The sequence below is a fragment of the Hyperolius riggenbachi genome, chromosome 1, assembly GCF_040937935.1.
Source record: "Hyperolius riggenbachi isolate aHypRig1 chromosome 1, aHypRig1.pri, whole genome shotgun sequence".
Lineage (NCBI taxonomy): Eukaryota > Metazoa > Chordata > Amphibia > Anura > Hyperoliidae > Hyperolius > Hyperolius riggenbachi.
Genome location: NC_090646.1, coordinates 381,447,854 through 381,460,010, shown reverse-complemented (window position 1 = coordinate 381,460,010; position 12,157 = coordinate 381,447,854). Strand labels below are relative to the sequence as shown.

General features: G+C 38.3%; 1 protein-coding gene across 7 annotated transcripts in view; it reads left to right on the top strand.

The window, feature by feature from the left end:
* BNC2 (basonuclin zinc finger protein 2) overlaps positions 1 to 12,157 on the top strand; it is a 703,423-nt gene that overhangs the window by 672,287 nt on the left and 18,979 nt on the right. Inside the window, exon 7 of one of the 7 annotated variants that reach the window (XM_068234379.1) lies at positions 11,498 to 11,565. The exons of the other annotated variants lie outside the window; for them this stretch is intronic. Coding sequence (XP_068090480.1) covers positions 11,498 to 11,561 — 64 coding nt within the window. The 3' untranslated portion in view covers positions 11,562 to 11,565. The remainder of the gene's footprint in view (positions 1 to 11,497; positions 11,566 to 12,157) is intronic. 7 annotated transcript variants of the gene reach the window in all.

Below are 12,157 nucleotides of genomic sequence, written 5' to 3'. Positions count from 1 at the left end.
CTTGCCATGAATCACAGATCACATATTGAGGCTGAGACCTGATAACCTATTACATTTGAGCAATTAGTTCCAAGTCTCTATGGAAATATTTAATAATCTACTTTTCTTAATAGGAGAGACCTTTAAACTTCATTGAAATACTAGTTACAAGTGTACTTTTATTGTTTTACTTGGTTACAAGTGGATCCTTTTGTTATTTGGTGAAGTTGTAAACGTTTCATATCATGAACTATAATGTAACGTATCAGAAGCTTATACGATGTCTAAGAAGTACATACCTGCCTTTGAACTGAGTCATGTGGGATACATTTAACCATGTCAGAAACTACAGTATAAGTCTTTACCTGCAACTGAGTTTTATGAAAATCAAACATTTATTCATACTTAAAAAATAAGTATGTAGGTAGGACATGTGGAGGGTCAGAAATGCAGCTATGCCTTTTCTATTTACTTGAATTGCAAGAATACAGTTCTGTTTATTGAACATGCACAATTGCAAGCATCATCATTTCCCCTCAAATGGTTCACACCATCATGCATAGTACAATAAAACCTGCTGAACCTCGAACCCTAAGGACTGGTTCCCACACAAATCGCAAAACACAATATGCGCTTTTGATTCATTCTCAGGCCTCTTGCACACTACATGCGATTCCGATTTTTTTTATCTGATCTAATTTTTGATTCCAATTAAAAAACGCACTGCATGCCGCTAGGTTTTTTTAATTGGCATAAAAAAATTGGACGTATAAAACATCGGAATCGCATGTAGTGTGCAAGAGGCCTCATAGTGATTTTGCAATTTGATTTTGCTGTGATTTTCACTAGATGCTAGAAAAACAAAGAAAAGATGTAGAAAAATAAAGTATGCAGGACTTTGTTGATCAGGAAAAATCCCACCACAATCACATTGCACTAGTATAAAAGGGATTCCTGTGATTTTCATTATTTTCCTTGCATTTTGCAATTTGCATGTGATTCGAAAACACAGAAAAATTGTGTGTAGTGGAAAACAGCCCTTGTGTAAGATCTTATAGTGATGCAGAAAAATTGACAAGAGCAGCATATTGTTTCCAACATATTGCAAAACTAAATCATTTTACATTATAAAATTGTTAGCAATCTTAAAGAGAACCTGAGGCGGGTATTTTAAATCTTAAGAGACTACAGAGGCATGTCCTGTGCATAATGACATGCCTCTGGGTCTTGCTATTGCCGTCTCTAGTCCCCCCCCCCAGGGTCTCCTGTGCCCCCCTGTAAAAAGCGATCGGCTAGCGACAGTCTCATTGTCGCTAGCCATCTATTTACCTTCTGTATGTCATTCAATGCGTGCTCCCCCCTCTGTCCGCGCCGCTGCCCGCCTCCTGTGAGCTTCCTCCAATCAGAAGCTAGGCCGCGGCCTATGAAGTACTTCCCAGGTAACGGCTTAGCTTCCAATTAGATGACCCTTTTTAAGGGGGGGCACAGGAGACCCTGGGGGGGGGGGACTAGAGGCGGCAATAGCGAGACCCAGAGGCATGTCATTATGCACAGGACATGCCTCTGTGATCTCTTAAGATTTCAAATTCCTGCCTCGGGTTCTCTTTAAGAATATACAGTGGTTTGCAAAAGTATTCAGCCCCCTTGAAGTTTTCTACATTTTGTCATATTGCTGCCACAACCATGAATCAGTTTTATTGGAAGTCCACGTAAAAGACCAATACAAAGTGGTGTACACATGAGAACTGGAACGAAAATCATATATGATTCCAAACATTTAAAAAAAACAAAAAACCTGCAAAGTGGGGTGTGCGTAGTTATTCAGCCCCCTAAGTCATTACTTTGTAGAACCACCTTTTTCTGCAATTACAGCTGTAAGTCTTTTAGGGTATGTCTTTACCAGCTTTGCACATCTAGAGACTGAAATCTTTGCCCATTCTTCTTTGCAAAACAGCTCCAGCTCAGTCAGATTAGATGGACAGCATTTGTAAAAAGTAGTTTTCACATCTTGCCACAGGTTCTCGATTGGATTTAGATCTGTACTTTGACTGGGCCATTCTAACACATGGATATGTTTTGTTTTAAACCATTCCATTGTTGCCCTGGCTTTAGGTTTAGGGTCATTGTCCTGCTGGAAGGTGAACCTCCGCCACGTTTTTTTTGCAGACTCCAAGAGGTTTTCTACCAAGATTGCCCTGTATTTGGCTCCATCCATCTTCCCATCAACTCAGCTTCCCTGTCCCTGCTGAAGAGAAGCACCCCCAGAGCAAAACTGCAAACAGGACTTCTTATGCTTTTCTGTTAACAATGGCTTTCTTCTTGCCACTCTTCCATAAAGGCCAACTTTGTGCAGTGCACGACTAATAGTTGTCCTATGGACAGATTCCCCCACCTGAGCTGTAGATCTCTGCAGCTCATCCAGAGTCACCATGGGCCTCTTGACTGCATTTCTGATCAGTGCTTTCCTTGTTCGGCCTGTGAGTTTAGATGGAAGGCCTTGCCTTGGTAGGTTTACAGTTGTGCCATACTCCTTCCATTTCTGAATGATCGATTGAACAGTGCTCCGTGGGATGTTCAAGGCTTTGGAAATCTTTTTATAGACTAAGCCTGCTTTAAATTTCTCAATAACTTAACCTGTCTGGTGTGTTCTTTGGACTTCATGGTGTTGTTGCTCCCAATATTCTCTTAGACAACTCTGAGGTCATCACAGAGCAGCTGTATTTGTACTGACATTAGATAACACACAGGTGCACTCTATTTAGTCATTAGCACTCATCAGGCAATGTCTATGGGCAACTGACTGCACTCAGACCCAAGGGGGCTAAATAATTACACACACCCCACTTTGCAGTTATTTATTTGTAAAAAAAAAAAGGTTTGGAATCATGTATGAGTTTCCTTCCACTTCTCACGTGTACACCACTTTGTGTTGGTCTTTCACGTGGAATTCCAATAAAATTGATACATGTTTGTGGCAGTAATATGACAAAATGTGGAAAACTTCAAGGGGCCGAATACTTTTGCAAGCCACTGTATGTGGGGTCTCATTACTGACTTTTAGAGAAGACTTAAAGGGTACCTGAACTGACATGTGACATGAGTATGTACAGTATAGTACTTGTCCTATTAATGACTTGTCTGACATTCCTTTTTATTATATCCTTGCAAGGGTTAAAACAAGTGATTTAATCTTAGCAAATGTGGCAGTCAAACAGCAGTCAAATGCAGCCTAGGCTGTCAGGAAAAGTAAGCAGAAGCCAAAACACTTATTTTAGCCTGAGGAAACAATCGTGCGATAACAAGACAGGGCTGCAAAGTTCAAACAGCCTTTATTTCCTTTGTTTTGTAGTTGAATGAAGTAGAATTAACACCAGACTTGGCTGCTGTTTAGAATGCAGTCTTAGAAGTTCCTTCCTTAAACTGAAAATAAGAATGTGAAGCTCAAGCCATTCTATCTTCCGTTATATTACTACACACACCATTCATTATCTTATAGGTTTATTTTCAGTTCATTTTTGTTTTAAAGTGAAATTCCAAAGTGAAAAAGAGCCAGAATGACACTTACTGTGGCTATTACGCTTCCTTTTTTTTACCCAGTGCAGCAATGGCTGACTACTTTTTTAAGCAGCAGGAAAGCATTGTGGCAGCTCGAGAATGCAACATTCTGTGGCTGGCACTGCACTACTTCTCTCTTCACATCTTCTCTCTGAGATAGGCTGGCTCGGTGACACAGGTAGAAGCAGAGTGCCCCTATAGCACACTATGATGCACCTCCCACACACAGATGACACAATCTCTTGGCATTATTTTCAAACACAGAAAACTACCAAGGCAGTGTTTCAAAAAGGATGTAGCAAGTTATAATGTATATAGAACCATTTATATATCTCCACAGAGTTGACAATTCTAGAATTTCAATTTCTACCTGCTATTATTCATCCTAAATGAGATCTCCATTCACTTAAAAAAGTTAGCCTTGCTTCCCCTTGCACCAACACACTAAATATGCTTTTAAAACATACAAATCTGAAAAATGTCAATGCAGAGCCCAGACTGTATTCTTCTGGGCTCCTTCCCTTCTTATGGAGATGCACTGCATGTTCCAATTACCATAGCCTCCCATACAGCTTTTTTGGACAAGGCTTGGCTCAAATTGACACTCACTCTCCCTTCCAGCAAGGCCCATTGGGAAAATAAGTTATTTGCAATTTATTTTTATTGCTTTTGTTAAAGTGATTTCTGTGAATCTTTTCTAGAACATGTTATTTTTATCTACTGTTTTAGGGGTCTGATAGGCCATAAACAGTGTGCTATACTAACAAAATAATTAGGGTAGCCAGGCACCTACATTCTAGCATGGAGAAGCTGCATTGTTTGGCAATCAGCACTTCTTTTGCAGAATTATTTTTAAGGATTCCATTTTCAAGTACTGTAGCACTACTGACTGGTAAAGTGGGCTCATCTTTACACGTGACTTAAGTTGGTTTGATGCAGAAGGCCAAACAATTCCCTCCCCAGATTCTGTGGTAAATTTTCACTGACAGGATTTAAACATATTTTCTGAATCAGTTCCTTGGATCTTAGTATTGCTAGACTATCATTCAAATATTATAATGACAACATTACTTGCAAATGACTTGTCTAGATGTCTTTAAAATTACATTATTGATTTTTTCATGACTGTCTTGTGTTAAGATTAACATTCAGGTACATTGCGTTACAGCACAGTGACTGGCATACACTGTGCTGTGTTTTTGAGGCAACGATTACAAGAGGCAACCAGTGAACCAATCTGTAGCATGTAGGACCCTTAAATGTAGCACCATGGTGTAAATGTGCCCCTTAGAAATAATTAATTTTACTTTGTTTTTTCCTGTTTTTGAAAATGCTGCTTATTGTAGTTGATTTTAAAAAAAAACACTTAGGGGCATATTCACTAATTAATATTAATATTGCGGTGTGTAGTTAGCACACAGCCATCTTAATGTTACTTATGCCAGTTATAGCTAGCTATTTGCACAATACAGCACAAAAAGTAATTGATGTAAGTAATGTTAAAATTCCCATGCGCTGTGTGCGAATGGCAATTTAAACATTGCTTCGTGAATAGTTGGATGAAGAATGGACGTTTGTTTGGCATGCTTGTTAATTGATTCACTGATTAAATATTTTATTTACACACTAAAAAACTCAGATACTAATAGCTACGCCACAAGTGGGAAGATATCACATTATTAGTATCTGAGTTTATTCCCTTATTTTTGAATGTAGTCGCCTGCCTTTAAACCTTCTTCAAACTACTTTTTTCATAAGACTAACATTCACCATTTGATTTTTACATAGATTTCTCATAATGTCAATAAATACATTATAATCAAAGAAAAATCTAAAAAAAAAAAATTAAAAAAAAATGGTGCTCCATCAATGTACCCCACTTACATATCTTGGTCATCTGTTCTGTAACCATTTCTTAATCTACAATTTCTTATAGTTCATGTGCTCTTCTATGGGTGACAGTATCAAGTGCTATTCCAAAATCCATATAAATCTCATCAACTGCATTTCCAACACCCTGGTGTAACTTTTCTCCTCATAAAAACTTGGCATATTAGTTAGACAAGACTTATCTTTCATGAATCCATGCTGATTGGATTTCCAATTGCTGTCCATTGCAGGTTAAGTGATAAGGCTGGCAGCTTTAATGTGTTGTGTTCCAGATATGAGATCAGGAGCTGCAAACTGATTTATCAGAAGCTAGAGGCATTGATAGGCTAACACTTTGCACACGTGCTAGACCCTGGTTGTCAGGAATAAATATTAAATGGCAGGACAACCGAGAATCCCTGAAAAAAAAAGTGTCACAACTACGGTAAAAGACATTATGTCCTTGAAGACCAATCATCTTAGTGGATCGGTTTGGATGATAATTGGTGTTGATTTTTCATACTGCACTATGGCAAACATTTGGAAGTGGGCCTTCCCCAGCCTGGCAGAGTATGCTCTAGTATGCACTATCCGCTACACCTGCAGAGTTATTGTGTGCCAATCTATTGGAAGAATGGTAACACATTCACTCTCCAAAAAACATATGCAGTCAGCTTTGCCCTTTGTGGACATGCAATGGGCAAACTCAGATATGGTGTAAGTACCTACATAGGATTTGCAGTCATTCAGTGTAGAGATTATTTTTGTTGTTGTTGTCTTAAGTATTGTTGCTTATGTGTACAAGAAGAAACATAGGATCAGTTTAATCAGCTGAGCGATTTGTAGGTCTCTGAATTGGTGAGATCACTTCCTTCTGTAGCAAACGACCTGCAAACTGATCACATGCTTGTACGCATGAGCAAGAGTAGTCACAACTGGGCGGCAAAACACAAGAGATACATAGGGATGATTTACTAATACAGACTTTCCAAGAAGAGCAGTGAAGCTTCACCCTGATCATGGTAAACTTTCTATTGAGTGCAGATTATTTCCTATTTTCTAAAACTCTTTTGCACTGGTTTCATGTTGGAAATGATCACAATTAAACCTTTTGACCCCCTACCTAACAACTCCCAATAAATCCCCCTAAACTGGTATGGGGGACTAAAACCTCATCTGAGCAGAGAAAAATATTCCTTCAGTATTCAATGTGCTAAGCAATAGCTTAATGATCAGATCACACTTACTATATATATATATATATATATATATATATATATATATATATATATAGCTTATGTGACACAGACAGACGTAATGATATAGTAAGCATGTGCAAATACAAAGTCATTTCACCAATGCTTCATTAGTCAAAGTAACTTTTGACTTACGTAAAATGTATATTTATGACTGTCATAATTACCACCAAAACATTGCCTTCCCCACCACACAGCGCAGTGTTAGGAAACTTTGTATTGGGGTTATTTTACACTCATCACAGCATGGGGTACTAGACAGTGATTAACATTCTTGGGCCATGCACATTAATACAGTACAATGCTTCCTCTGCAAAGTTAAATGCCTTCTCCTGAGAATTCCCCTTGTTGACTAGACACGGCTGCCAATTTTGTTTGCCTGCCACATCAGAGGTTCCCAAGAGGGATAAAAGGGCTCATGAAAAAAGAGTAGCAGAGTAGGCAGCATAATTCATTGTGAACTGAGCAAAGAAGTCTAATTCAGATAAATGGCCAACCCCAGTGCATCCTACCTGTTATTACAACAGACATGCAGTATCTGTGCAGTAAATTAGTCAAACCCCAATAGAGCTTGGTGGGAGCTTATCTTCAAGTGTATAATTTGAGTGATGAGGGAGCTGCCTCCGTGACCAGACTGACTGATTTCCTTCATATTGGAGAAGATTTACGTAACTATTTTCCTGCCTTCTAACCCCTCTGTTCTTATTCTTGCAGAACTTGCTTATTACTGTTGCTTAAACCTCTAAACGTACACTCTCATGAAAGGCATTTTCTCTCTCATGATTATGTAGGCAAAAATATTTCCTAAAGTGTGGACTTATTTATATCGTGCAATTGGAATGTGAACATCTAAATATTAACATTTCTAGTAATTGCACGATCATTGTAACATTTCAAATTTATTCGTGAACAATTTTTATGTGCCATTTAATTTAGGTCTTTTACTTTATCTGAGTATGACTCCGGAGCTAAGTGTCAGCTTTCTGAGGTCTCTGAGCTAATAGGCTGTCTACCCTCTAATATCATAATACTGTGGGCTCGATTCACAAAGCGGTGATAACCCAGTTAAAGACTTTAGGCGTGATAACCATTTTTATCATGCCTAAACTCAGTTTAGGCATGATAAGTTTAGGCATGATAAGTTTAGGCATGCTAAGTTTAGATAAGTTTAGATTGTGCGCAAAGTCCCGCACGCAAAGCAGCGCCATTAAACTCTATGCAAAGTGCACCAGACTTTGCTAGCGCAAAACTTTTGATCAGCTGTGCACTGCGGTGCTAGCCCAGTTGGTGCTTAAACTTATCACACCTAAAAACTTATCACACCTAAACTTATCACACCTAAACTTATCATGCCTAAACAGAGTTTAGGCGTGATAAAGGGCTTTTCACCACGGTGCTAACTGTTAGCACCGCTTTGTGAATCAGGCCCTGTATGTATAACAGTATTGAGTTAAAGACGAACTGCAGTGAAAGTAATGTAATGAAAAAAAGAGCTTAATTTTTACAATAATTATTTATAAATGATTTAGTCAGAGTTTTCCCATTGTAAAATCTTTCTTCTCCCTGATTTATATTCTGAAATGTATCACATGGCAACATTTTTACTACTGGCAGGTGATGTATGTGGAAGGAGCCTCGTTGCATTGTGGTTATTTCCCACAATGCAACAAGGCTCCCATGGTGTGATGTCAGCACCCTGATGACATCACACTGTGGGAGGGGTTTCACCACAATATCAGCCACAAAGAGCCCCCTGATGAACTGTCTGAGAAAAGATAAGGATTTCTCATGATAAAGGGGATATCAGCTACTGATTGGAATTAAGTTCAATCCTTACAGTTCCTCTTTAAGCTACGTACCCACCAGCAGATGCAACAAATGATTGTTTCCCCGATCCATCTGGCTGAATCAGCAAGCGTCGTTTGCAGCATCAGAAATGAACGATAGCAGTAAAACCCGGGCAAGCCAATGAGTATCGGAATGATCCTCAAAGACTTAACCAGACATTTCAGTCGTTCAAAAATGAATGATCGTGGTGATTAGTGTGCGTCCTTAAATATTGTTTAACGCATTTTCATTAAACCACGTCATGCAAAATTGTGCTCAAAAAGTGCTAACTGGGTATGGACCCAAAGGATTCTATTTTTAAGCACACTTTGGATGAGGGGCAAATGTTTTCATGATGATTTCAAGTGGCTGATACAAAATCTAAAAGTCTCAGAGAATATGCTCCATAGTCATCCTCAATAAAGGTGCGCATTATGAAGTAAGGAGGTAAACATTACACTGCCATGATGCATAGCATTTGTAATTTGAAAATGAATTGTAAGAATATTGGATAAGCTCGGCCATTACTTTTTTCTTAAACCATTTATTGTGAAATTAAGGATAGATTTATTCTATTTTGTTTTTTACCCGATATTATTATTATTATTTAGTATTTATATAGCGCCGACATATTACGCAGCGCTGTACAGTGTATATATATATATATATATATATCTATCTTGTCACTAACTGTCCCTCAAAGGAGCTCACAATCTAATCCCTACCATTGCCATATGTCTATATTATGTAGTGTAAGTACTGTAGTCTAGGGCCAATTTTTTAGGGGGAGCCAATTAACTTATTCGTATGTTTTTGGAATGTGGGAGGAAACCAGAGTGCCCAGAGGAAACCCACGCAGACACGGAGAGAACATACAAACTCTTTGCAGATAGTGCCCTGGCTGGGATTCGAACCAGGGACCCAGCGCTGCAAGGCGAGAGCGCTAACCACTACGCCACCGTGCTGCCCACTATAGCATATAGTTATTGTCAAAACTTATCTTATACATTCTTATACGTATAATTTCTAATTAAAATGTATCATAATTTATCTCTCATTATTATTATTGATTTATAGAGCGCCTACATATTCTGTGGCGCTGTACAAAGAATAATGTCTTATTTGCAGCTAATTTCACCTTTCAGACAGAGTTCATGTCACATTCTGCAGAGTAATGGGGATGATTGTGAGGCAGAAGGTGAAATGTTTAATATATAAAAATAGCTTCCTATAATAGTGGTTATGTGTGTAGCAGTGCAGGTTATTAAGACATTTCATTACTTTTTGCCATACATATGAGTTGAAGTCATGCAGCTGCTGCAGGACAAAATCAGCTAACTTTTATTTAGAATACAATGCATCCCCATTATGCTCACTTTTGTCCTTAGAGGAAACCTGTAGTGACCTTACATTAAACACTATCCCATGAAGGGCACTGACTCTACCTTGTTAGTATAAGTTTTAGTACAAGTATCCATTGGGGTCAAGTCCATGAAAATTCAACCATCGGCATGGTTGCAGAGTTTGACCTGGATACAGTGACTGCCTCTGCCAGTCTCTGGCACATTCTAAAGTTCCTCCCCACTCACCTCCTCACCCTCATCTGCTTATCCAATTGTGCAAGAGGGAAGGTGAGCAGGGAGTTATATAACAGTGTGGGTGGAGGGCCACAAAAGAAGGCTACTTTATCTAGGTCAAGCTCCATGCAACCTTACTGATGACTGACTTTTCATGGAGCTTAACACTGGGAAATACAGACAGGACCTGTCTCTAGGTACGGTAGGTACCCTATATGTCGCTGTGTTTCATTTATTTAGTTTAGGGTCACTACAAGGTCCCTTTAATCCCTGGGTAATAGAAAAGGATGCTTGTTATGTGCTAACACAAGGATATCGTTTTTGTGCGAAAATTCACGCTTGCGCGCGAAATCATGCAATTGCTTGCTCAAATTCATGATCGTGCGCAAACGCAAAAATGCGCGCAAAAATGGCTGTGATATGAATTTAGTGAATTAAGCCCTAGATGTGATTTATTATTATTATTTAGTATTTATATAGTGCTGACATATTACGCAGCGCTGTACAGTGTATATATATATATATATATATATATATATATTGTCACTAACTGTCCCTCAAAGGAGCTCACAATCTAATCCCTACCATTGCCATATGTCTATATTATGTAGTGTAAGTACTGTATTTGAGGAGAATTGCAAGACAAAGTGCATTATGAGAAAACTTTCAGCAAGTATTGGCTGTTGCAAATGACTGCATTATGCTAGTGTGTGAATGGGCCTAATCTTAAAATGTTGATTACTGCACTTAATACAGTCTTACACCCCTGATATCTTATGAGGCAATATGTGTTGCATAATTGGATAGCAGCCATTTCTGACATAAATGAGCATCCAATCATGTTATAATTTTTGACTGCTATTTTATATTTGCATGCTAAATTTAATGACTGCCATTTTAATATAACACATTCTATAGCTGCCAAGGCTGTTTCAAAACACGTTAAGACTACAGCTAATTAAACATCACGGAACAGTTTCCCGTATTGTATACACTTAATGTAGTCTGTCCAATATCTTTTAGCTAGTCATTATAGTTTGTCCTAATTAATCTGAATGCAAAATTAAGGAGCTGATGTATTTTTTTCATTCACACCATATTTTTGTGTAAAGTTAAAATGTGAATACACCTTCCTGTGTTACAGTATATTTGTCAACATAATTTTGGCCTACTTGCTTTGAAGTGTGCAAGGTCTGCAAATGCAAGAGTGATAGTGCTCAAATAAATTGTAATATTTTATTGCTGTCAGACAAAATGTGTCTATACCCAAATGCCTTGTAGTTTACTGCTGTGAGCTATAGCACACACATGACCCTTCGGCACCCTTCAATGCATCTAGGCCTTTACATCTGCCCGCTATGTTGGTATTTTCAAGTAGCAAGGACATGGTTCCAGAGTTATGGGTGTGGTTTGTTTCTGTTTGTTTTAATGCAGACCGTCCGGATTGCACCCAGAGGATGAAGCAGCAATTGGGGCAATGGGAAAATTAGAAATGTAACTGGGTAAATATCACTTCTTATAAGATTCATTATTAAGTTGATTGCCTGTACTCTATTTTGAAAATGATTGTGTATTTTTATCAATTTTGTTACATTTCACTTGTCCTTTAGCTAAATTTGCTCCCATTTTTTTCAACAGACATCCAGCACAATTGTTCAGTGAACTACTAGCCAGACACTTAAAATAATGGGACCTTTAGACACTACACCAGTCCAATAAAACACACCACACTCTAGCTACCAGTTCATAACTACTTCAGCATGGTCTAGACCTCTAAATTGGGTGGCATCTGCTTACCTAGTGGGGTGACTCAAATAAAAGCTCTCAAATGGAGAAGTTTGGAGGATATATGGGATTCCCTGTCCTGTCATAAAGATCATGATCATCTACTAAAGCATTTGTGAACTGGCAGCATACTGTTTTAAAGTTCAAATAATGGGATGAAGGGCATTTAAAATGATAAATTATTTTTAATACCGCTTCTGAAGTATACCATATTTTCCGGCATATGATACGCTCCAAAATGTAAGACGCACCTAGATTTAGAGAGCACAAACCAAAGAAAAAAAATATACTAAACCTGGTGCGTCCCTA